This window comes from Saccostrea echinata, unplaced genomic scaffold, assembly GCF_033153115.1.
Source record: "Saccostrea echinata isolate AGI-Se365-2 ecotype Australia unplaced genomic scaffold, CSIRO_AGI_Sech_v1 ptg000009l, whole genome shotgun sequence".
Lineage (NCBI taxonomy): Eukaryota > Metazoa > Mollusca > Bivalvia > Ostreida > Ostreidae > Saccostrea > Saccostrea echinata.
Genome location: NW_026889758.1, coordinates 50268686 through 50295533, shown reverse-complemented (window position 1 = coordinate 50295533; position 26848 = coordinate 50268686). Strand labels below are relative to the sequence as shown.

Sequence of the window (26848 nt, the reverse complement as noted above, 5' to 3'; positions counted from 1 at the left end):
TATAGTTTTTGTAGCTAAACAAAGAGGTTTGACATGTATTGTTTTCATGCCACAATAGGACTTATACATGCAACACTTCTGAAAACACTGCATTCTCCGAGACGATGCCAGGAATCGTGTCCAGAGTCATAATACCTTTTTATGCTACTTTTCCTAACAAAATGCGTTTAAGAAAAACTGCTCTGGTGCTAACAATGCACCTTGACCTTAGACCTGCATGCCATCTTCTTGAGGTTAACTTACGTTAGAGTATGATCTGAGTCAAATAAAATTAATCATAATCATACTTACAGTATTTTTATCAAGCAGTTGAATAAGATACAAAAAGAATACAAACAGAGTAGCCCGACTTCAGGTTCATTCACCTTGTTTGCCTTTAGCTCTGGTATTCCATAAATATAAAATATGGGTATTTACTATTTAATCACATATATTTGTAATCAGTAAAAACGGAAATTTCTGATTCTCATGATGACTCAGCAAAAAGCTGATTGTGATTACCATACTCCTGGATCTGATCCTCATCTTCTCTATCAATTCTATGGCTTTTAGAGTTCAACGGAAAAAAGCATTTCAAGTTGTATGACAACGGACAGATCTAACAAATATAGGGTCTAAATGTAAAATCCAGACGTATATTGACTCGTAACAACCACTTTACGCCATAAAATAGAACAGAAATGTGGACGAAAGTCAAAAATCTCTTAAGCTAATTTTTTTCCCCTTAATACTCATACATTATTAAATTTTTTTCCAAGGATAATTACAAGAGAATAATGAAAAAAAAATACTTCCGCTAGCGCATATGTCGTAGACGTTTTGTACACCGTGTAACATATATATGTATTACAGAGTAAACTAAATATGTTGCAATATCCTCTCTATTTAATGATATAAAATATTACATGAAGTTCATAGCAAGGAAGTACTTCGTTACATCATGTGCGAGTGGACTAAGGCTATGCTTGACTGATATTGAAGGGTATCAACTGTGATTGACCGCAGCCAATCATAAAAAGAGCAGCCCACAATCTTCACTTTTAAATCAGCCATAAAATGATTCAAAATGTATTTTTTATTATCAGCAGTAAGATACTGGACGGATATAATCAGATAAAACATTTAGCTTCCATTTCAATCGTACTATATCACACAGTAGTTATGTGTACATGTATATCAGCTATAGAGTTTATAACAATTCTATCACAGAAGTTACAACATCGAATCCCCAAATCCTTACTGGACACTCAGGAAAAGGGGGCACAGACTGTTATACCCATCCCTCCTGGGGAAGATTTGGAATGGGCTCTAAGCGGGCAGTGCCCACTTGGAATGGTTTCATCATGGATTCGTACTTGATGGCACTGCTTTTCCTTTCTTCCTGGAGCCAATATAACATCTCTATTCTGTCCCATTTTATTTTCTCTTCATATGGACGTCCCTGCAAGAAAAATCTCATTTACTTTGTTGCTCTCTTGTTGTTTCCCAGTTTTGTATAAATGAGCCTAACTTTGTACATAATTGATTTGTCTCCCATATTTTACTGGTATCAATTTGTATACAGAAGAGATTTATGATTTTCAATTAAAATGATTCCAAGTTATAAAAAAATATCATGAAAGAGATTTAAGAGAACCAATTACTTACTTTATAAGATACTTCATCTTTGAAGTGTTTTTTTATCAGAGTTAACTCCACCTTTATTTCGTGATCATAGTATTCTATCCTCTGAAATCCAAAAACTTCATTTATAATGTAAATCATGATGGAAAGATGGTCCACAGAAATTTGATGTTTTTTCTCCAAAACATAAAAATTTACCAAAAATTGAGCTCTCTTGTGTTTGAAGGTTAAAAGTTACTGCAGTGAGAATCCATGATGGATGACTTAAATTACCTTATACAAGTAGCTTCTTTGTTTTGCTTCCTGTAATCTCTTCACTGAGCTTCCTTTATTTCCTAATTTGATAGATTAGATTAGAATCATACATATTGCTATAATCAACATTTTCAGCTTTCGAATGATCATTTTCGTATATTGGATATAAAAATAAGATAAAATTTTATCGACATGTTCCCAAGTATTTCCATTCTCCATTATTTATCAAAATCAACTGGTTGCCCATGTGGCACAGTGGTTAGAGCGTCTGCTCTAGAGTCGCGAAGTAAGGACTTCGCAGCTAGGTTAAGGACTCCCATATATACGTCAGTCTATGCAGAGGTTCGGGAGGGCTATTATGACGTCACGTTAAAAACAATACAAATGAATCTCGATGAATAAATACTATATGTTCTTTTTAAAACACACTAAATACTTTCGTTTCTCATAAATGTTATAAAGATACATGGATGTGCAACTTATGTTGCCACAATACCACTTAGCGTATGCAGAATGAAAGCCAGCTTGATCTCGCTGTACTTACTGAGATGACGTCATTTCTTAGTTTGACACGCAGTTTCTCTGTATTTGAGGCGTGGATCAAGCTTTTATCGTAGCTTGTAAAAATAAAAATAAATACGAAACATGCATAGTCAGACAAAAAGAGAGACATATTCTGAAATATATTAATCCTCATTTTATTGTCAAACTAAATTGATAATGTGTAGACTTTAGATATAGCCGTAGGGAGCACATTTGTACAGTAACGTGCTAGAATGAGGGGTCCAGCCCCTTGAAAATATTAAAAGTTCAACGATATCCGCTTCACTATAAATTCTGAATTTTTAAACACATGTAGCTATTATTCCTACTATTCTGAAAAGTGCTGGGAGCTGGTTGTACATTCTTTATTTATTCCGTAATCTAACATTATTCCAATGCGTATTACATTTTTGTTTGGAGTTTATAGAAAGACGGCTAAATTTTAAACAATTCTCGAGCATGAGGAAGTTGCTCCCAGCACTTTTCGGGTTAAGGAATTTGTCTCAAAGAAAACAAAATAAATTTTATAGCGGAAAGATGCCTGTATATCGTTGAACTTTTACGATCTTTGTAGTAGTACATATATGGTCCAATTTTAAACCTGTCACGTGACAAACAGCTGATGTAAGCGATGTCACTTTGGCCAAACTCAGCAGAGACCCGATATATACAAATGCAATCACCACAATTCACATTTATCAAAACTACTGCTGTTTAAAAAATATGAAAATTGTATTCATTTTCTCTGAATATATAAAGGCGTATATTTCATGGGCGTCCTTAACCTAGCTGCATTGATCCTTACGTCGCGGGTTCGAATCCCACTGTGGGACATGGAGACCGGTCCTTCGGATGAGACCGTATAAACCGAGGTCCCGTGTCGCAGTAGGTGTCTCCATATGAGTGAAAAATTCTCAAGAGGGACGTTAAACAACAAACAAACAAACAAGCAAAATCAACTGTTTCTAATTTTAATCTCTTATAGGGGAGATTGAAAAGAAAGAAAGGGTGGATGAGTTTAACCTAGCAAGATAGAAGAAATATTGCACTAATTTTAGGAGTTATATCATTCATATTTCGATTGAAAAGAGACTTTTCTTGAAGCATGTTCATGCTAGATCATCAATGTAAAGGAAACCTTTTCTAACATACTGAATATTTACCTTTCTCAAAGAACCTGTTGGGGTCTGAGGCAGCCCTCTCGAATTTTTCAAGTTTGGCCAGAAGGTCTTCTCTCTTCAGTATGAGATCTGTCACCTTCTCCCAGTGCTCAATAGCCTAAAGAAAAAGTAGGAAGAATAGTACTAAACCAGTGGATGAAGTCAAGATTTTATGGTTATAAAAAAATTTTTTAAAAATTAAATTTTGGAATATTTTTACATCCAGATTTATTTATCATTTAAATCCCCATCATATAGTATACTGCAGTAGATGTACCTCATATAGTTTAACATAGTAGTCATTGGTGCTGTATTTAATAGCCATGTCCAGTTTAAGGTTGTCTGGCATCTCTAGTGAACCCCAAACCTTCTCCAGTCTCTCCTGAGGGGTAAGTTGTACCTCCCCACTCTATAAAATAAATAATACATAAAGGCTTAGGTTTCTCCAGTTTTAAATCTACATTAGCCTCTGAAGCAAATGAATAAGGAGTCTCTGATGAAACTGTAGCTCTTATTTGGTTTGTATAAATATAAAATGAAAAAAAAGTTTCACCTGGTCTTAAAACACCTTTTTTTTGTTTTTAAATATACAGAATAATGTATCCTGATATTTTCTAAATTTACACCAAGTTTTATTGATATAAAACCAAACTTTACAAGGAGTACCATTTTGAGAGATTTTTGATAGATTTTTATTTTTCTTTCTTTACCAAGGCTATATCCTTTAATGAAATTAAAAATAAATTGAAAACTGATAAATAGAATTATGTATCTACATGTGTACCAAAATTTATTCAAATTGAACAAATATTTTAGGAAGAAAAGCAGTTTGGAACTTTGTTTACAGACAGACAGATTTTTAAAAATTAATTTTATCCTTACCTCCTCTGTACGATCTGTCTCCAGCTTACTAATGGTTCCAGTTATAGTTGTCACTTTAGAGGCTCGAGATGTTGTGGCAACCTCTCTAAAAGATTCAAAGGAAACAATTTTAAAAAACACATTTTCTTCAAAAGAATTATCACCATCCTAATTTTTACAAATATGGTGCAAAAGGACAATTCAATCTTGAATTACCAAATAAAAAAGAAATTATTTTCAGTAAGCAATTAGTAATTTGCAAATAAAATGTGTCTATAGTGTTTGCGTTTTACCTGATTCACATTAAAAGTTAATTCCCTACCTTCCTGCTTTTTCTAGTTTTGCCGAGTGTCGGGCAGCAGCTCTTTCCTGGAGAGTTTTAGCCGATTTAGTTGTGTCAGCTGACTTCTTTCTGGAGGACGATGCATCATCATCATCTGCAACAAAATATAGACATTACAACTTACAAGTCAGGAGATAACATTTTTAGTTTTAAATTTTTTTTATGATATGAAATGAAATTTTAAAAATTGGCAGTCCGCACAGATCACTAGATCTTTAAGATAAAAATCTTATAAAGTAGATCAAAGTTTCAACTTTGCTTAAATTAAACACATACATGTATATGGTCTAAGACAATATTAAGTATTAGTTAGGAGTTTTGAAAATTGAGTGATACAATGAAACAAACCCTGTGGTTCTGTAAGGACTGGGTCCTTCCCCAATCCACCCATCAAGATGGAGTTCACATTCCACATTCCCTCTTCATACTTATTCTTCTCTTGTTTTAATTCCTCTATTTTCTTCTCTCTCTCCCTGAAAAAAAACCCACAAAGCTGTGAGAGACGGTTTATATAAGGGAAATTGGAAAAGTAAAGAAGAGGTAAAGAATTGAGAAAAAAATTCCATCATAATTAAAGATAGATGAGTCTCCATCAGTATTCTTTCCCCGACTTTTACATCATGAAGTATAATAAAAACAATTAGATAAGCATGTTTTAAAACCTTTCAATAATTTTCTGAAATTAAAAAGTTCCAAGGGATAAATGCATAGCCAAATTAATACAATCAAGATTAAAAATCAAGTTAAGTAAAAATGAAAAATCTACCTCATTGCATACAACATTCATGCATTAGTTATGGACAATCTGCTCTAGGATGAACACATGTACTGAATACAAGAATCTTTTCATTTATTTTTTTTCCATAACGTACTCTAGCTTCTAATAATGTTTTTTTTTTTTTTTTTTAAAAAAAGTTGCGATAGTTATATGCATGACATCTTTATTACATCAGAATTTCTTTCATCTAGCTTAATTATACTCTTGTGTAAACATAATACTATTATATAAGTAGAATGAATTAAAGAAAATTTTGTCTGTTTAGGAGCTTCAAAGTGATTGATTCATTTATGCACATACTATATTGTGCGCATATTCTATGTTGCTTAAATGTTGACAAAATGCCTTCATTATTACTACTCATTTATTTCAAAGCTGGAATGAAAAAAATTTACATTTCAAATTTTTGTTTCAAACTACACAAAATAAAATCAAAGAAAAATTTGCAAATCCTAACTTGAATTTAAGCTTGCATGCCGAAAAAAAACAAAACAATTTCGTTGTGATAGCAAGTACATGTATGCACTACCGATTTCTATTACGTGTACTTTTAAAAGCATTTTGAGATGTCACTACAGATGTATATGCATGCTTGAATATGACATTTTAAACTAGTGTGCAATACTAAGATATTGAGGTAAATTGATAGAAATATCTCTTTTCCACCTCCAGTTTCAATAGGTAACCAACTATTGTCTAAAAGCTTAACTAAATTCATTTGTTCCAAGTAACTGAGCAAAAGTCTTTCCCCTTGAAATCGATACTTTTGCTTTGTATTTCATGTGCATGGCAACAATATTACAAGGAAAAAAATTCTTTCAAAAAAACTGGAGAAAAATTTAATTTATCAGATTAATAGTTTTTTTTTTTTAGATCCTATAGCTTAATTATTATATTTAATCCATACACATCTTCATGAAAAATCTGAAAGTTATTTGAGCTCTGGGAGTTTAACTTAGTTTTTCAAACTTGGGGAATCTTTTTTTTTTTTTTATTGAATTCGCAACTAATTCATATCAAAATGTCAAATATTTTTTTCTTAAAACAGCTAGAATATTTGACACAAAAAGTATTTTTTGAAAAAATTATATAAAACTGTAAAATTACCAAAAACTTGAAGAGAGGGAGATGTTGGGATTTTTTTATAGAAAATTTTTTTCCATTTAGAATTTCAGTGCCTTTTTCCCCTTCTTGTGTACCAAGCTATCACAACTACTGAGTAATTCACAACATTGAGTCCACCTGAATACTTACAACTGTAACCTCTGCTGCTTTCTGAAATTAAGTCACTGTCCAATTTAACAATATATCTAAAATAATCACCTTGGGAGACTTGGTGGTAATGCTATGGGACTATCTCACCCTTCCCCTTTTCACCTTACACATATGCACTAAATCAAGGCTCACTAAAATAATGGCTTTTTAAAAATACATAATTGATAAAGTAATATTTGATTTGCACATCAACCAAGATATTCCGGGGGAAAGAGTATTTTTAGAGGTCATTTCAGAGTCAGGGAAATCCCCTCCCCCCAATGCAAGTTAGATCCATTTGATTACTGAATCATCCTTCAGACAAAAAATTCATACATTAGATGCACTGAATGCGAGTTTGGTTTTAAAATCAATTGTCATATGCTGGGCATTGTTCTTAACATATGGGTTCATCAAGCAGGAATTGTACAAAGATAAAGATCACAAAAAGCATCCAGAAATTCTCCAACTGTTCAAGTTTGTTTGGATTCTATTTATGTCCTTTCAATAAAAGTCACTGAAGCATGATTTATAGATCATATGCATTACCCAAAACATCCCTAGATATACCACATCTGAAAGTCTGGTTTGGATACACTAAAAATAAACAAGGAAAAGACCTAGATTGTCAGCTGTACAGAGGGAGAAACAGATAAACAGATGGACATGATGATTATAGAGAATTGTATCTCAATCCCTTGATTATTCTGCAGTAGAGAAGTGTAGGGATGAAAAGAAAAGATATCCCAAACCTCTTAATTCTTTAAACAAAAGTACAATATTATCAATGTATAAATCTTTGGTTTGTAGGAATAAAACAGAATTAAAATACTCACAACCCTTTACCATTAAATAACAAGAAGTTTATTCATTAAAAATTTAAAGCCCATAAGTTTATTCATAAAAAAATAATATCCCAATTCATCAGTAATTCCCATATCCTTATCCAGTTGAGTTATGGATTAATTAAATCTTAAAAATCATCAATGTTATTAGCTTTTCTGAAACTCAAATCTGTACACCTTACCATCTGATTATTTCACCTCTCATTCCCCATAAAGCTTCATTTACCTGTGTGATTTGCTACTTAAAGACGGAGAACTGAAAAGGGGACTTAACTCCTGAGAAACTTGTTAATATTTACACACAAGATATGGTACAAAATAGTAACTTGGTAACTTATTTTTTTTTAAATAAATATTTCAAATTTTTCTGAAAACATGACATGAAATGCCCACTTTTGGCTTTGCCAATTATTTGCACCAGTACAGAAATACGTCTTGCTAGCTATTAATGCTGCTTTATAATATTCTCTTGTAAATTATCAGTTACATGTATTACAATGCCATTAACCCCTAACCCCTTGCTAACATTGATATCACTCTGTCACAGATAACTTACTTGAGTTCTGCTAGTTTACTGGGCTGCCCCGCCCTGGAGTGAGGTTTAAATGGAGACATGCCCATCCTTGGTATGGTGTAGCCTCGAGGAGTAGGCTCCTCTTCTTCCTCCTCATCCTCGTCCTCAGAGTCGTAGAAATGAAATACCACCCCCATATAATCCGACTCCTGAAGAAATCATAAAATTAAGTATTGAAATTTAGATTACTAAGAAACCTGAATTGTTTGTTATAAGAAAATATATGTAGCATACCATCTGTCAAAAGATCAAATCAAAATTCAGTAAACATTGAATAATTAAGAAGAAATGTAAAGTTAAGTACATGTACCATTCATCTTTTTTAAATATATAATAATGTAAAAGAAAAGGAAAAAGATCACTTTCTTATTGCTCAGTATATCATTGTTTTAAAAAAAAAACTTGTCTTGATTGAGTGGTTGTTATGCATTAAAGCTATGATCAATTTTCATTGTGCATCAAACTTACAAGTGTTTTATTTCAATTTTTGTACCATTTCAGTTCTAGATAATAGAGACTTTTTTTTTCTTTTGATTTCTGCAAAGTCTTAGATATTATAAAGATCAATATAAAAACAAGAACTGGCAAAATACCCTTCAAGAACTTAGCTAGGTCAGATAATACATGTATCAACTTTAAGCATATAACAGTGTTTATAGTATAACCAAATGTTACATTCCTAAAGTAGTATATTTTAATCATTGTAACAGTTCTGTGGTAAATCTAGAGAATTTAAATTTGACCCCCTTCCCTTTTTTCCCAAAACAAACAAAAAACAAAATGAAGCAAACAGAAATAAACACAAAAGGGATAAATAAAATCAAGTGCACCAATTAATTATTCCTAAACCTAACTTCCTAAATTTTCTACATAAAACTTTAAATCTTAATTAGTTTTAATTATTCAGGTAAATCATGCATACTCCTATAAAACAGTAATAATTAAAGCACTTCCACATTGACTTGTACCGGTAGTATGACAGATCACTAGATTCTAAATCTTGCTGCAGCTGGCTATATAATTAATCCTTTGGGAAAAAATAATGTGATTTTTTCTTTGGTTAATGTTTATAAATTCTCTAAAATACAATTAAATTATATCAAAATGAATACATGTATATAGTAGATTACAATATTACCTGCAATTAAAAAATATGTACACAATTAGCCATTAAAAAAGATCCATAACCAGAAAATCGATCAGATAAGGCATTGCTTCAGATAAGACAATATATAAATCACATTTAATTTGACAGATCACATTAGAGACAATTAATGCTCGGAATCTTGCTGCAGCAAGCTAATAAATGAATTCTATGGGAAAGATTGTGTCATCTCTCTAGTTCTTTGATGTTAATGACCTCTAAAAAAATTTTTAAAAAATCTTTTTAATTGATTGTTTTGTGAATTATAAAATTAATGTAGACTTTTGAAAGTTGCATAAGATTTTCAAAGGAATGCTTATATTCAAACAGTCATGTAGATAAAATTCATATATATACTGTAATGATTATTAAACTCGTTAATTTTTTTTATCCATGTCATGGTTCCCTTGACCTTTGAGCTATGACCTTGAAAAGCAATAGGGATCTTCTTCACAAGATACACTACTTACTTGTAAAATATGAACTTAATAGGAAAAAAATGCATTCAAGAGTTTTCTTAAAAAACTTGTGGGATGCCCACCCATGCCATCAGAGGTAAAACAGGATAACATGCAACTTTATAGGTGAGATTGTGGGGTTTAAAAAGAGAATGTTCAAGACATGCAACAATAAATGATAGTTTTCAAAAAGGATTTTAAGAAATCTTAAATAAAGGCATGCTAGAATATTTCATGTATTCAAAATTTGGGGTGCAGGCATACAAGTTAGAGTGCCAATTTAATATAAAAAGAAGACAACCAAGCAAGATTCAAAATAGTAATGATCACTGATCAAAACTACAAATCTTCTCCATATTTTATACTTCCAAAACACCATTAAATTATTTTTTTTTTCACTAAAAGCATTCAAGAAAATTATACTAAAAGAGAGAGCTTATTAAGAATCTAGCAGATTAAAAATTTAGGCATTAATTGCATGCAAGTGCAATAATGACAGAAATAGTGCTGTGCACTACAGCTGAGGAAATCAAGCAACACATCTAAGGATAAGGAGCTGTACCGTGGTCGACAAGTATTTCATGTAGTCGTCGCTGGTAATGGTACTCCTCCACCATTGGAGCCAGGAAGCGTACGTCCTTGACATTTTCTCGGCAACAAATTTGGGCATATTTTCTGTCTGCTCCTTGATCTGGGCCATTTTTCGAGGATTGTGCATAAAGTCATGAATCTTTTCCATGTTAGGTGTCTGACAAGTTATAAAGATATGACTTGTAAAATAAATACCTTATGATGCAGATTCATCAACTATGTGAAGGTATACAACAAGAAAGTGAGCTATTCACAACCATCTGGATTTTCTTCACCTAAATTTTATGTTCTAGTTTATTAATTTAATTTTCTTTTCATCTACATTGTAAATTGTGACTCTGCATCTTATATTCTATCTTTGTTTCTTATAAAGAAATATATAGCCCGTACATGTACTACAGTATTTATCAAAATTTTGAAATGCTCAAATGCTGCTCAATATAACTTGACCAATACAAAACATAAAAAATTGTTTTAAAGTTTCAGAAATTTTCAGCAGAATGAATTCCAACCTGGATTTGAACATTCAAAGTCTATTATGAGACTAAAATCAACAAATGTACAAACTTGCTGTATAGCTTGTTTTGTAAGGATTACATAATTTCTTTGTAAAGTGACATTCATTTAAAAGGTTAGTTATCTTTTAGAGAAATCATTTATTTCAATGACTATTTTTAATATACAAATGTAAACTGAATCAATAATATTAAAACAAAACTAATTTTAAATTATTGCAGCAACAACTTAACAACAACTACAATTCATTTTCATTCAATAAAAGTAATGTGTAAAGTGCAACATTTCCTGAAATGAATGTATCTGAGATTACCTTATATTTAGGAAAAAACTGTGATAATGCAAGCATATGTATAAATTATTGTGTGCAGATCATTTAATCTGTCTAAAATAATTTCTGAAAACATACTTGCATGCTTTGACAAAATACATTATGACAATGAATACTTATATGTACCTTATTTTCTGGAAGGATAAAAAATACTTATTATGCAAAACACCATTGAATTTTCCTACTGAAATTACATGTATATGTACTTAGAGGATCTCTGAAGATAGCAGTTACATTCATACATGAATACAGTGTACTTACAGTTGGATGAAATGTATCTTCTCCTAAGAAATTCTTTGGAGGGTTGTGGGGTCTAAAATAGAGAAACAATTATATCACCAACATCTTGGTAAGTTTCATTTTGCTTTACAACCCTAGAACTATAATTATAACTGACTTACGTTCTGACCCACTGTTTGGGATCCATTTCCCCCCATGGGGCCTTCTGACCCCGATTCAGGGCAGGGTTAATCACTCGTTGACTTCGCCTCTTTGCCAGTGTGGAGGAAGCCATAGTGCCTGATAAATTAACATCATCAGCAGCTTTTTGAACCATTTCATCCTAAGAAAAGAAAATCATTTACATACTTGATTCACACAGTATCTTTCCTAAAGTATATACATGTAGTACATTAGAAGTATTTACCCTTTCAGTAGTTTTTAGTAATGTAAATGTTCTCTTTTTTTTAATTTGAGCTTTTTGTCAGGATTCTAAATTTGACAATATCCTGCTTAATTTTGCTATGTACATGTGATATATTAAACTTCTAGATATATACCGGGTACCTGTAAATGATTTTTGATTAATATTTTATCTTCTGTCTTGCTAACATGTATCATACATGTACGTAAATAATAAGTTGGGACAATATATCGAAATATCTGGTATAATTACTTGTGTTGAAATATCGATACAAAAAAGAAATCTTCAGACTTTTTTTGTTGTACTTATGTTTTGGGTTTAAAATATAATTATTTTTACATATGAATATGAAATGTGTAATAATTAACACCACTTTTGTTAAATTATTTTTGTTTCACAACAAATATTTTTGTTTTACAACAAATATACATCTGTGAATAGATAAGTGTTATTTGTGAAGAAATATTTTTTTTTATTTCAATGTAAAATGAAAATTCATTAACTATGTAAAAGATGTACCATCCCAGCCTTAATAATAACAATCTTAGGTATATACCATCAGTACATTTATCTTTGAGGCATTTGTGTGAATTCTTATCATTGCTCAAGGATATGTAAGAGGAATAAAAAATTGGAACTCAATTAGGAAGCCTAATTTCTGGAGGTATATCCATAATCCTTATCTTCGTAACTAAAATCTAGGACAATTTCCATAAGGGTAAACAACTTTAGTTTAAAGGTAAAAAAGTAGAACAGAATATTTGAGATTCACAGTAACTTACATCATCCAGCCTAAGATGGTCTGTAGGGACAGTCTTCATGATTTCTCTGTACACCTCCTTAATCTCATCACTGAGGAATAAGTTCTTATCTAGACTCTTCACAGTGGCAGGATCAATCTACAAAGGAAGACAAAATCATTTCTTTTTTTTAATCTAACCAAAGAGTACTGTTCATGGAAATGGCTGTTCAACTTTTAAGAAAAGGGACCTAAGTAGGAAAAGTTTTATTGAAAAGAATATTTGCACAAAGAAAAAAAATATACAATATTATAGGTACCTCATCAGTGAGTTCATTGTACACTGTTGTGTATCCATCGATGGTGATTGAAGACATACAAACTCTCTCTGACACCCGGATATCTGATGCTCTGACTTCCATCTGAAATGGGAAAGAATTGCGTATGGAAGACACATAAAAATCAAAAACAAAAACAGAGAGCTTAAAAACTTCACAACTAGCATCACATTGCAACAAGTTTCTAATATACAGTACAGGCAACGCGGATCCCGTATTAGACCGCGTTCCCTCGGCGGTGTGTTAATCCTTTCCGCGTTACACCGTCGCGGGTTTTGATCGCGGTACTACCTGCGACCGTGTGTACACCGCGGCGGGGCCAGCTACCGTTATTCTTTATCTTAGATGTTGTTACCTGTAAAGTGTTGTCGATTTTTAATAGCGTCAAAAAAAGGGGGGTGTAAGCCATTAAAGGTTACGGCCTGCATTAATTAAATGAATTTTTAATTCAATTTTTAAGTATTATCAAATTGTATAATAATACTTGTGTAATTATTTTTTATCTATCTTTTTCTTAAAGTCATTCAAAATTAATTAATTCTCAAATTTAAAAAAAGAACGTATAATGCCAGTGCTTGTGGTAAAATTTGATGAAATATCGTCAACTGAAATATCGTATATATTTTTTAAAATCAATAATTCCAACATAAATGATCATGACATTGCTAAATAGTGCACAGTAAAATAGATTTTTTAAAAATGCCATATCATTTCTGTTAAAATGCATTAAATACAGTGTTCACGATTTGCCAGTGCCAGTGTGGTTGTGTTCTTGGTTACATGTAGCTATGCGTTTATTTTTCTGCGAGATTCTATCACAGTCATTGGTTTCTTGAAGAAAAAATGCTTCTGTATACGTATCTGTTATAAGTATAAGCATGAAAAACGATGCTAGATAGAGATGGTAACAGTATGATATTAAAGAATAAACACGTGTACATTTAGGAATATGTTGCACAATTAGCTTCTGACAAATATGCGCTAAACAGAAATATCAACATGATCTTTCTTTTTTTTTTTTTTTTTTTGGTTATTGTTGTAAATAAAATCATTACATTCTTTTCAGAATAATTTCATAGCTAGTATTTGACTGTATTTCTATTTCCTTTCTTTTTGAAATTAATATAATCATGCGGCTCTTCAACAAATTTCACGTACATGTATCGTCAAATCAGAAAGGACGGCTCTTTTATTAGCTGTTTATATGAGCCTAAAAAATAATTTGAACATACAGCATTGTAGATGAACTAATTATAATCAGCGGTAGGCTACAAGTTTTCAGGTGTCTGTGTAACTGGCCCATACCCTTACGAAATACCTGTAATACTGTCAGATTGCGTAATCTTACATCATGAAGAATGTTGGCGACCTTGTAAATAAGTGTCTTGGAATCAATCTCTTATCAAGCAGTTAGTTTAGTTAAATTAGTGTCTGTGGCTATCACTGTTCCCGTGTTCTTCATTAACTGGCAGAATTAGACAAAGTGCTTACTGGTCAATAAACCGATAAATCAGCTACAGTAATACCTATCCGTTCACAGAAACGACTATTTTGAAACCGAACAAAATTTGATTCACAAGCAATTTCATTTAAATTATAATTATAAATCGATAAATCAATAAACTGATTTCAGGAAAAACGATGCACGTGCCGTACATGTAACTTTCTGTATGTTCTCTCTCTCTCTCTCTCTCTCTCTCTCTCTCTCTCTCTCTTTCTTCCTTTTTTTTGGTTGAAATTAATTCAAATTATACTTACATGTACAGGTACATGTATGAACGTATAAACTGAGACGTAAACAAAATACATGTACTTATAAAACATAATTTGATTTGATTTATTTTATTTTTTTCAACTCTATTAATTTGTTTTAAAAAGTTTGATTTTTAATATACACACAGTTTGGGCTAAAAAAAAAAAGCAACTGTGAATATATTGTCTCAAATTTCTTGGTTGAAAATAAAGAAATAATGAGACATTGAATGGACTGGTATGTCGTATGGCTAGACAACGATGTGCGCATTTGGAGAGATTTACCTCAGGTACCCTAGGACACTCACAGGTGTGAAACCCCCAGGGCATGCCGTTTCCTGCTCTGGGTCTGCTAATCCCTATACACAGGAAATGATCGCGGCTAATACTTAATACACAAAGAAACAAAATTTGTCAAAGTATACGTTAGCATTTGATTTTTTCCTTGAATATTATTGAAAATAAAAGTGTTGTGAGTGTAAAATATCTCCCTTCTTTATATTTGTTCCCTGGAGTTCATCACCATGCATGCACATCCTATGTTATTTTATTGAACATGTAAATGGAGAAATAATAATTATTATTTTTTTTTTTAAAAATCATCGTTTACCAAAGAATTAAATATCAAAGTGAAGAAAGGATGATAGTTTTTTTTTTTATTATTATTGATAGCTTGTATACCGTTTACGTGCCCACTAACTGCAAACTCTCGACTTCGAATATTACAGCTTTCCAGTAATTTGACATTTTCAGAAAAATGCTTGCACATTCGTACAATAAAGCGAAATTAATTTAATGAATTATAGTGTTCTAAATTTGGTAAAAATACAAAAACATAAACAATATAAAGATGCACCTTTTTTATTTCATAGGAGTGTTAAAAATTGTTAATCGGAACTCGCACTGATTATTGTTTAGCACGTGTACATCATTATTGCAATTCGCATATAATTTGAAAAGACTTTCTAGAGCTAATAAACCCATCATTTAATTTTGTTTCATGCTAAAATCTCAAATAACACAGCTTATAATTCTATTTAAACGAAAGATGTCGCCTTAGCATTGATACATGCAAATAGTTTTAAATACAAATCTAAAAAAGTTTATAATATCTCCTGCTTTACAAATCTTTTTAGGTGTATGTTTATTATTTTCTATTCATCGTTGCAAAACAAAAGAAAATACTTTCATAAATAAACATACTCTGTAGTTATTCTTTGTTACTACCTGAAAATTTCGCAAATTCTCGTTCGGGGAGATAACTCCCGTTTGTTTATGATACTAGTTGATCGATGATTTAACCGCGGCGGGGACAGGTAGGTGATGAACTTCCCGCGGAGGGAACGCGGTTTACCTGTCTCACCTGGCCAAATCCCGCGTTGTGTTTATACCGCGACGGGGCGCGGGAAATACGGGATCCGCGTTGCCTGTACTGTATGTACCTTATTCAAAACAAATTTCCTTTTTTGTGAGATAATGACTATATGTGTTAATACACTGTATACTCTGATTTTTAATCCTCTTACCCCTGGAAGTCTAGCACTGACAGTTGAAGGCTGGGGGTGTGTTGGTTCCCTAATGTTCACACTGAAATATAAAAAATATAACATGTACAATTCAAAAAAAAAAAAACTTAAATAAAATGAAATGGCTTGGACAAAATAATAAAACAAACAAACACATTTTGATAGTTGTTTTAATCAGAAAATTAAGAATTTAGTCTGCAAAACTATAGTTGCAGATCTGTGGTCAGAAAAAAAACAAACAAACTTGGATGGATGGTCCTGGACATGTACCAATCCTTCCTTTTTTTTCAGACCACAAGACAAAATAATCAAAAAGGATTATCCACCTTGACTCTTTGATATCTTGTCTTTCCTTCTCTTCCAATTCTTTCATTCTCTGCTCCAATCTCTCTTTCAGACCATCATGTTTAGCACTTCTTGTAATAGCCTACAAAAGTGACTAGTACTTGAGGAATATGTACATCATTTAAACACTGACTGATGGCCTGATGTGTTTCATGGATATTAATCTACCTTTACATGTATTTTTTATTGTCATGAATCAGAGAAAATTGTTTGCTGTTGTTGAATATCCATTTGCACAAGTATTATACAAATGTACAGTCCTTTCAATTGACCTGCAGACAAATTTTTACAATATTTTGAATGCAGACAAGTTTATTTTGAAATTAAAATGAGAACCTGTAACAATGGTGGCAGGTCTTCCTTGATCTTCGGATCCTCTGTGTCTTGTGGGCGTTTGACAAGGCGTTGTAAATCTTGAGCAGCGTACTCTCGAGTTCCTGGCTGAGGTTTCTTACTGGCATCTACCACGATTTTCTGCTTACTCTGCTGTTAATAAATTAATAATCAACATTTAACTTTTTTACATGCCCTTTTCAGTATATAAATATCGTAACATCCTTTAGAATCCATCAACCCAAGCAAAATAGATGATTTATGTCCCTTATCATTAATTTTCATGCACCCAACTCATGTGTAAAAAAAAAAATTTCAAAGCAATTATGTAAAATAGAACGTGAAATAGATCTATTCGTTGGAAACCTTTTATCTGTATATAAGAGTGTGTGTGTTTTCTCATTACCTGCACTTTCTGCTGAGCCATTTGACGTTTGAGAATGTCAATTTCATACTGAGCCAGTACATCCTTTTTGATAGATCGATCAATACCAAGTTCTTCTAGAAGTGTCTCCCCAAACTGAATATCTGGCAGAGAGCGGGACCGCTGTAAAAAAATAAGTAACATTTTACAGTTTCACAACACAAAAAAGACATTTTCTTCTGAATTTGTGCATTTACTAGAAAGGTAATCAGCTGAAGTTAAATGGCAATCTATGATTTGCTACTCAGTGTAAACTTTGCAGCTGAATTAAAAAATCCAAATTCTATGACAATATTGGAGGCATTTGAAATACAGCAAAGAATTAAATTCATGCCACTAATTCACATTGCAGTAAATTCTGTGTTTTCTTTTAAAGAGATTAATTGGGATTAATTTTTGCTATATACGTGGTCACGAATTTTCCACAGAAATTTGTTTCATTGTACTAAAAGTGCATTAAAGACTAACACTGACAATCAAAGAAATCCGCATATTTTTCATCCACGGATTGAAGAGAAATTGAGATTCCATGGAATTATGACCCTTTGGAAAAAAGTATGTTTACTGTATTTCTTTTAAAGATGGATGCTGATAACACTATGAAGTACCTACAAGTCCCTATCCTAAAGAAAACAAGTTGATAAATATAATGAAAAGATAGCTTACCTTTAAAAGTACCTTCCTCCTTGAAAGATCCTCTTTTGACACACTGTAATTAATGAACTTAATTTATGAGAAAGTAACACACTACCTGTTATATAAAAAAAAGTATGTTTCATCTTCCAAGATGCTTAAATTAACTCAGGTTTTCATGAAATAAGGTTTTATTTTACAGGTAATATATAAGATATGCATCCAAGTCATTTTTTTTTCTTAACCTTAATTCAAGCTAAAAAAGGTGACCAAAGAAATTACTCCACATTCTGTTAATCAGTGTACTGCCATCTTCTACATGTGTGGGAAACTATGGACTACGGTAATTGACCATACATTAATCAATGAATTATGAACCTACCCTGAGGTCTGCTTCTCTCTGTCAGAGATTCTTGATGCTTTCCCTTCTGATGCTGTAAGGTTTAATAACAAATAACACAGTAAATACCCATATGCTAAAAAAGCTTTATAAGGGTGAAAATCCATAAAATCTGAATTTTTTTAGATGAAAATTTATCCAACAACAATGTAAATAGCCACATGCTAAGAAGCTTTAAAGGAAATCTACATTATTGTAAATGTAAAGTTTATCCAGATTTTAATACTGACCCTCTGATGGAGTTTCTAGATCTCTTTCCGGGAGGTCAGTCAAAAGACCCAGTACTTTATTGGTGTCCAAGGAGGGCATATTGTCCACAATCTGCACAGAATTAAAACCAATTCACTTTTTTCATACATGTACCCCTCATGTGCACACAAAGTACATTGTACAAGGGACACAAAAGTTTCTGTTACATTATTCTAAGAAAATCATGTATTCCTTAACAGCAAATTAAAGAGATGGATATATAGGTCTGCATCTAATTATAAACTCTTGGACGTACCTGTTTTGCTTCTTGCTCAGGAGTATGAAACCTGTATCTCTTCACTTTAGACTTTGGACGACTGGTTTGGATCTGGAGTATAACAATATAAAAAATTGTTTATATATTAAAGTCAAAATATCAAGCTCTAAAATGAAAAAAAAAAAACACCATTAAATTGCATACACTGACCATTCCTTTAAATGACAGAACCGGAACATCTGATTTGGTTCGTACTGGTTTTTCTGGTGACGCTGAGTAGACAACATCCTCTCCTGTATCTCCGTCTGTAGCTTGTTTACGAATGTCCTCCACGATGTATCTCCGTATTGTCAAAATATTGAAGCTGCATGTACAGAAACCAAATTTGTTAAAGTTTCTTCTAAATTTATCCTATTGGTGGTGGTCAGGGAAAGTTATCAGTAAAAAGAATCAACAATATTAACACACTTTGACTTTCTTAATGCTAAAATTTGAGACAAATACATATTCATTAGTCAATGACATACATGTATTGGAGAACATTTACTTCTTTTACATTAAAAAGTTTGAAAGTCAATATCCTGCACTCTATAACTTACAATTTATTTGCATCTAAAGCTAACTGGGCCTTCAATCTGCTCATATTAGCAGGACCACTAAAAATCCCTCGCTGGTTCAAAACTTAAATAACAAACAAAAACAAAGATATCAGTTTTTCACTTTAAGTACCAGTATACATATCATTTTACAACCCTAACACTGCACATAAATATCATATATTCTGAAAATATATTATTTATATTCTCAATATTGTACTTTTTAAAAAAATATCTGCAATTTTCAAACCTTGAGCTTTTTTGGTGTAGTGGTTGAACAGTTCTTCACATACGGTTACTATGTGTACAGCTATTCGTCTGTTTAGTTCTTTGTTTTGTTCTGGACTCTGAGTCAATCAAAATTAAAAAAATTATTAGGGTGTCTTTAAATTTATACTTTTTTCCAACAATGTCTGAGTGAATTGAGCTAAAAGATTAGTTTTTCAAGTACAAGTAAATCACCAAACTTACCAGGAATGGGTCATCTATTTGTTTTCTGATTTCTGGCCATATCAAATTGATTTCCCCCATCAAAATTCCAGCCTGAGATGAAAAATGTTAAAATCCATTTATAACACTACATTGGAAAACAGAAGGCCCATAGGCCTTGCCAGTAACCTGAGGTTTGACCAACTTTCAGAAGAGCTCTGGATCCATGTGGCATGAATTTTACAATTTTAATTGCTGCTTTCTTTTTTTAATTTATACAGCTTAATAAAGTTTGTCTACTATTAAAGAAGATTATCAAGGACTCACTACACTTTCAATGTATTACCAACTCAACACCACACTGAGCTTGAATCCTAGATGGGACATAATTTTCGCATATTTGGTTGATGGTCCATTGTCATCATGCAGACAGTTTGCCTTCTAGATGTCCCATTGTAAATGCATATACTTGATACACAGATTCAAATTAAGATTTTCTAATGTGCAATGGATTGTCAATTATTACAAACTTAGCTCAGTGTAGGGCCTGAACTTTAATTTAAATATGAGTTTGAAATCCTCACAAGAGACAGTTGTGGTGATTTGCATGGAAATTTTCTGCAGGGATATAGTATACAAGAAATATAACTAAATTTTTATCCAATACTTTCATCTATAGGAAAAAAAAATATAAATTCAGTGAAACAAATACAATTACATGTACTTTCCTAGTAGTTTCAAAAACAATGAGGACTCACCAAATTTTGTTGATCATCAATGGACAGGTAAGGATCATCAGGCCTGGCTTTAATCCTCCTTCTTACAAATTTGGCCAGTTGTTCTAAACTAGTGGGCTGTTGTCTAATTTCTTCCTGTAGTGTGAAAATCGAAAATTCTTTATGTCGATGTGAAATATGTCAAGTGTTCTGCAACTATACACTTAAAATTCTCAAAACCTATAGTTTTTTCATTTTTGCTTTTTAGAAAATATGAAACAGCTATATCTAATTATAAATATAGATGAATCACATGAATTTCTCTTTCAACACATCAATACTCAGACATATTGTTACACCCTAATTAACATACATTTATTGGAGTATTTGGTCTTTCAAGTTCAACTCTGGGTTTCCCTTCTGCATCTGGAAAATGAATTATAACAACAATAGAAAAAAAAGTCATGTAGCGGATCAGATTATATAAGACTATTTACTTTGTATGCAAAAAAAAAAAAAATAATAAAATAATGCAAATCTTTTGGTAAATCTTTCAGGATACAGTTTTTTGATAGTTGACTTTAATATCCTTTTGATTTCCTTTTGATTTTTTAATAAACAATTGTATCTTTATTTGTGTGCACATCATTGTCCTCTCACCTTCATCATCACCATAAGCTGTGAACAGTGACAGAGGTTCTAATACACTTTTAATTTTCTTCTCAACATCACTCTGTTAAACACAATACAAAAAGAATTAACTTTACAAGCAAAGCCTGCTCAGTTCAACTTTAGATGATAAATATTAAAGCTAAATGATATTTGATTCGCTTTTGTTCCCTCAAAATTGAAAATGAAATCAAATTTGTACATGGACAACTAAAATAGAGTGTAAAATAAAATTAAAGTGCAAACCTGTCCTGCAGTTTGACTGAAAAGCTAATTATCAAAGTAGTACATGTATGTAGCTTGTAATGTTTTATTCACGATAGCAATTTGATTCTGTATGTTTACATCATGCAATACTTTCCAATCAAAGGAATTAAAGCTCTTGAAACTTACATGAGTGTACGAAACTTACGTGAGTGTATGAAGGCCACTTCAAAGGATACATATCCCCCTCCTTTTGAACCTTATCTTGCTCTGGAGGGGGTTCAGGAATGATGTCCTTGCCTGGGATGGGATGCCGCTTTGGCAGTCTAACCTGCACCTGGATGGGGTCGGCATGGTATCCTGTGAACTTCACTGCAGTGTTGTCAGATGTAGGCATACTTAACCTGAGAATAAAGACAAATGTTATCTAAACTGCTTGTTGACTATGTTGGAAGACTCAATTTTTTTCTTAATGTAGGAGCTAAGAATCTAACTTCTCAGATTTTGAAAGTTCTGCTATAATATTTGAGTTCCTGGCCAATATAACACAAAAATCCATGCTCTCATGCAGACTAACAAAGCAAAACTTACCCCAACTTTTTGAACCTAAAACTTGGTTTTTCATCATTTCTTTTAAGAATTCCCTTTCTTTTAGAGCTGCCGATATAAGACATGATGGGAACATATACAAATCCTAAGTTTAGAAATTTTAACTAAACATTGAACATAAAACAAATGCTCTGTTAATCATAAATAAATGCTTTGACATTTAAATGTAAATGAGCTAGGATACATCTGTTAAAATGCCTTCAAGGTGCTGCCTCCAAGTAACTGTACACTACAACAATTAGTGGTTATTTAAATCATTGTTCATACTATTGTTTCAATTTAGATACATTATCTTTATTTTAAGCAGATTAAAACCAGATACTGTGTGAAAAATTCTTTTACAAAAAGACCAGGGTTGATATCAGTTAGCAACTACTAGTAATATCTCTGTATTTGTCAAGCTATTTTGTCTTTGTTTCTTCATGAAATCCGACATGGAATTCACCACAAATCTTGAAATGTTTAGGTATGTACCAATTACAGGTGTCAAATTTTAATTTCATTACATAATAAATTACTTTATTCTTGGATTTTACCTATAATTGAACTTATTTATGCACAGTTGAAAAAAAAAGTTTTCATTGGTAATTAAATATCATTTAATTCAAATATGCATGTTTAACCAGTAATTAAATATAGAAGAAAAGAGTTGATGAAAGATATCAAGCTATAATTTGGCATATACATTATGTTTATGTATAGTTATATGTGTTCCATCTATAGTAGTTTGTAATTTAATGCCTTTCATCCTTTACTTCCCATATCAATAACATTCAAATGTACGAGAATAAACAGACCTTTTGTCCCCTCATGTTACTAAAACTGGGGGATATTAATTCTGTCCCACTGTTCATCTGTATATTCATTTATCCTTTTCTAATCTTAATGTAATTTCGTTTTTTATTATGCATCCAAATATTCACTTCTATAACTACATCAAAAACTGTACACTGTATAAAACTCATTCAACAAACCTGTACATGCATCTGATGTGTGTTATATGTGTTTTATGATCTGGTCATGTGATTTCTGTTTGATGTGTGTTATATGTGTTTTATGTTCTGGTCATATGATTTCTGTTTGATGTGTGTTATATGTGTTTTATGTTCTGGTCATGTGATTCCTGTTTGATGTGTGTTATATGTGTTTTATGTTCTGGTCATACGTACACTTATATTTTACAGTGTCTAATGTGTGTTTATATGTCTTTTTATGGTCTGTTGAATTCAATAGTGTGACTCTAAACAAAGTTTACTTATCTACTGTACATCTGTAGTAAGAATATATCTAACTACACAAGAGGATGATGGGCCACACTGCTCACCTAAGCACTTTGCCTAGAGAAAAGCAGAGATTGGTTCAGTTTTGAAAAAATTAACCATACAAGTGGTCCAATCCAACCCCCTGGGGGTGATGATTGGAATAAATTTGAATTAACTCTACCCCAAGATGATTCCTGACTAATCATGGCTTTGCTGTTCTTAAGAAAAAGATTTTAAAAGATTTTTCCTACATATTCCCATGTAAAACTTAGATGCCCTATTGAAGCCCCAACCTATCATCGGTGGTCATGGTATGAACAAACGTTAATCTTACTACCTAGGAATGCTTCTGTATTAATATAACTAATCATGGTTTTGCTGTTCTTGAGGAGAAGATTTTTAAAGATATTTCCTAAATATTCCTAATATGTAAAACTGTGGCCCATTGCTACCACCGGGGTCATGATTTGAAAAAATTGAATTTACCGTTACACAACCTGAGGAAGCTTCTGTATTAATATTATTATTATTAATTATTAGGGATAGATATCGCCAAAAATTTCGATATTTTCAATATATCATGATTTATCCCCAAAATATCACAACAATATCTTAATATTTTTACAAGCAATTTTTACAATGTTTTTAATTAAATATTCATAATTTTCCCTAAAAATATGCTGGAAAAACATAACTTCACTTTTTTCATTCTTTTTATTTACATAATGTAAAGCATGTTTGGATGCTAGGATAGCATTCTTTTACCATTTTCAACATTTTTTACACAACCAATAATTGTAATTTGAAAGTTTGAACAAATAAATAAATCATTTCTGGAATTTATAATTATATGTACCTAAATACAGGTAAACTTCATTATCTTGACATCGACGGGACCATCGGAAAATGTCGAGATATCCGAGGTGTCGAGATATCAGAGTTGAGACTTGACGTCCAAGATTTCACTGCATAGCAAAAGACTTCAATATACATGTAGACTGTAGCTCAACATATTTCAGAATTCCCTCTACTTTTATTAAAAATCTAAGAAGTTATTTTAAAATTCTTATTTATAAAACGTTATCTTTATCGAAATATTTCTAAATTCACAAAGTTTCAGCACAAAGTTACAGCATTCACGTGAAACTTGCCTTTTCGTCAGAACAGGATACGAAATGCGCTCTATAAACTTCAAACCGTATAAAGTCGACATCCGATATACGGAAAAAAAATTAAATGCGGATTATTTTTTTTCTTATTTCTTTCAGGAAGAATGTACATTAAAATTCATTTTTTAAAGAGATTTGTGTATCTAAACTAACGTAGCGTTGTTACAGATGCATGACTTACGGCTGATTCGGTCAATCGTGTCGTCAATCATGTTAATTGGATTGTTTCCTGTTGAATACATTTTAATACAAAAAAAACATTAAAACATCTTTTAATTCCTTAGTTTGAATTATTCAGTTTGTTTGTTATTCATTTTAGTTTAGTTACCTTTTTCAAATTTAAGAGTTATGTTAGGTTTCGATAAAAATAACTACTGATCTGTAGATTTAGCAGTGATATTACCCAAACTTAACATTAAGCAATAAACTTCTCAAAGACGCCGAGGGGCTTGGGATTCACCTACAAACACAGTCTATAGAATTAATTAAGCAGCGTGCAGTCAAAACATGGGTATGAAAGGTGTGAAATTTTGACCACGTCGAGATATCCGGAGTCGTCCGTGCCTGACGAGCGACCCTATTGACAAACAGTTAGGTTCAGTAGAGCAGAAAATTGCCGATGTCAACATATACAAGGTAAATTTTGCTCTTGGGATGGTGAATATACGTCGAGATAACCCGGGTTGTCGACATTACAGAGGTCGACATATCAGAGTTTTTGCAAATCATTTATATAGTAAATACTGCTGGGACCTCGAAAGGACGTCGACATATCCCAGGTTGTCGACATATCCGATGTCAAGATACCGAAGTTTACCTGTACCAGTATTTTAGTCTCTATATCACAATACGTATCACACAATTTAAAATCGTGATATACGGGTATACTGATAAAATCACACATCCCTAATAATCATGGTTTTGCTGTTCTTGAGAAAAAGATTTTAAAAGATAGTTCCTATATATTCCTATGTAAAACTTTGATGCCCTGTTGTGGCCCCACCCTATAGCAAGGGGTTATGATTAGAACGAACTTGAATCTACACTATGTAATGAAGCTTTCACACAAGTTGTTTCCTTTCTTTGAGTATCACTTGGACCATTGGTGACTACATGTCTATAATGATATAATTTTCTTACTATTGGTAGTTGATGCATTATGACATCAAAAATTGCATCATTATTCCCAAATCCTGAAAATTTCTTTTAAAAAGGTCAATTTGCTAAATTTTTTTCCCAATATTTTGTATATAGCATAACCTCTGATCTAAACTTTATTTTTTTGGATCAAGAAGTGTGCTTATAATTTAATTCTATGCTGAAGGTACCCAAATAAGCATGTTTCTGCAAAATTCAAGAACATTTCATTTTCAAAAGCTGTTTCCAATACTTGGACTTTCAGCAGAAACTTTTTTTCATAGGAAATGAAACTTCAAGTCTCTACTATACACTAAAGATGATGAAATGGGACATACGGGAACATTTAGTTGGTGAACAGGGTAATATTATGCATGAAGTGAACCTAGCTCATTATTCTAAGCAAATTTTGGCATAATTATGTAAATTTTTGGTATGTTTTTAGTATTTTTATTTCAATTATTTATACTTGGTGTCAAATCAGAATTTTAAAAATGAAAGAAAATCAAAGCTTAACGAAAGATTTCAAGAATTCCATACACTTATCATGAATTTCTTCACTTTGGTAAGTGCCCCGAATGAAAAGACAGAGGTAATTCGAACAGCAATATAAACAAACCTCTTATTTTTTAATGAAATACCTGATCGGATCTTTGCCACCTGTTCACATGGTGCGTTTGTGATTCTCTGAAGAAAAAAACACAATTATGCGCAGAAAGATTAAAAAGATGGGTAGAATAAAAACTAATATAACGTCATTTTTGATTTTTTTGATGCTTTGTTGCTATGCACTTTTCTAACCCAGATTCATACCACAATCATTGTCACAAGAACGTTTTGTCTTATCTCACCGACTCACGCTGTAAAAGGGTGAGTTCTTTACTGGAAAAAATATTATTGTAAATGACGATAATACTCTTTAGTATATGATATAGTGTTTACCTGATCCTCCATTAAATCACAATCGAAAATAATTGAATAATAAGGGGGAAAAAATCGAAATGCCACTAAAGGTTTTGCTAATGACAGAAAACTACATTGAACTGATAAGATAGGTCTTCATGATGCTTTTACGTTGTTACATGTAAAATATTATTTGAAAAGTATGAAAGTAGATATCATTTTATTAACTTAGGTTACTTATTAATTTAATGCCTCTTATACATACCTGTGTGCTTAGAG

General features: G+C 31.9%; 1 protein-coding gene across 5 annotated transcripts; it reads right to left on the bottom strand.

The window, feature by feature from the left end:
• Nucleotides 1-1060: 1060 nt before the first annotated feature.
• On the bottom strand, nt 1061-26421 carry LOC133183019 (coiled-coil domain-containing protein 87-like). Of its 5 annotated transcripts, none has more exons than XM_061317940.1 (33): nt 26308-26421; nt 21698-21893; nt 21277-21349; nt 20990-21042; nt 20659-20772; nt 19943-20014; nt 19722-19818; nt 19475-19556; nt 19086-19239; nt 18915-18986; nt 18640-18730; nt 18392-18443; nt 18043-18085; nt 17359-17499; nt 16956-17105; nt 16601-16701; nt 16275-16335; nt 12979-13080; nt 12702-12818; nt 11678-11838; nt 11538-11589; nt 11259-11276; nt 10401-10586; nt 8219-8385; nt 6818-6838; nt 5134-5258; nt 4765-4879; nt 4464-4548; nt 3859-3990; nt 3585-3699; nt 1897-1958; nt 1648-1728; nt 1061-1441 (listed from the first exon to the last, which is right to left on the bottom strand). In XM_061317940.1, exons 2-33 carry the CDS (start codon nt 21884-21886, stop codon nt 1271-1273), a joined length of 3255 nt encoding a protein of 1084 aa, XP_061173924.1. In that variant the 5' UTR covers nt 21887-21893; nt 26308-26421; the 3' UTR covers nt 1061-1270. The 5 variants fall into 5 exon arrangements, with proteins under 5 accessions (XP_061173924.1, XP_061173920.1, XP_061173922.1 ...); XM_061317936.1 differs by lacking the exon at nt 26308-26421 and adding an exon at nt 22081-22202; XM_061317938.1 differs by lacking the exons at nt 6818-6838; nt 26308-26421 and adding an exon at nt 22081-22202.
• Nucleotides 26422-26848: the final 427 nt, after the last annotated feature.

Excerpts from the sequence above, each read along its gene's own strand:
- LOC133183019 (XM_061317936.1), bottom strand. The coding sequence starts at position 22,163 with ATGTCTTATATCGGCAGCTCTAAAAGAAAGGGAATTCTTAAAAGAAAT. Across the intron at positions 12,819-12,978 it reads ACAATGAACTCACTGATGAG|ATTGATCCTGCCACTGTGAA; the intron begins GTACCTATAATA and ends CTTCCTTTGTAG. Across the intron at positions 1,442-1,647 it reads AAGATGAAGTATCTTATAAA|GGACGTCCATATGAAGAGAA; the intron begins GTAAGTAATTGG and ends TTTTTCTTGCAG.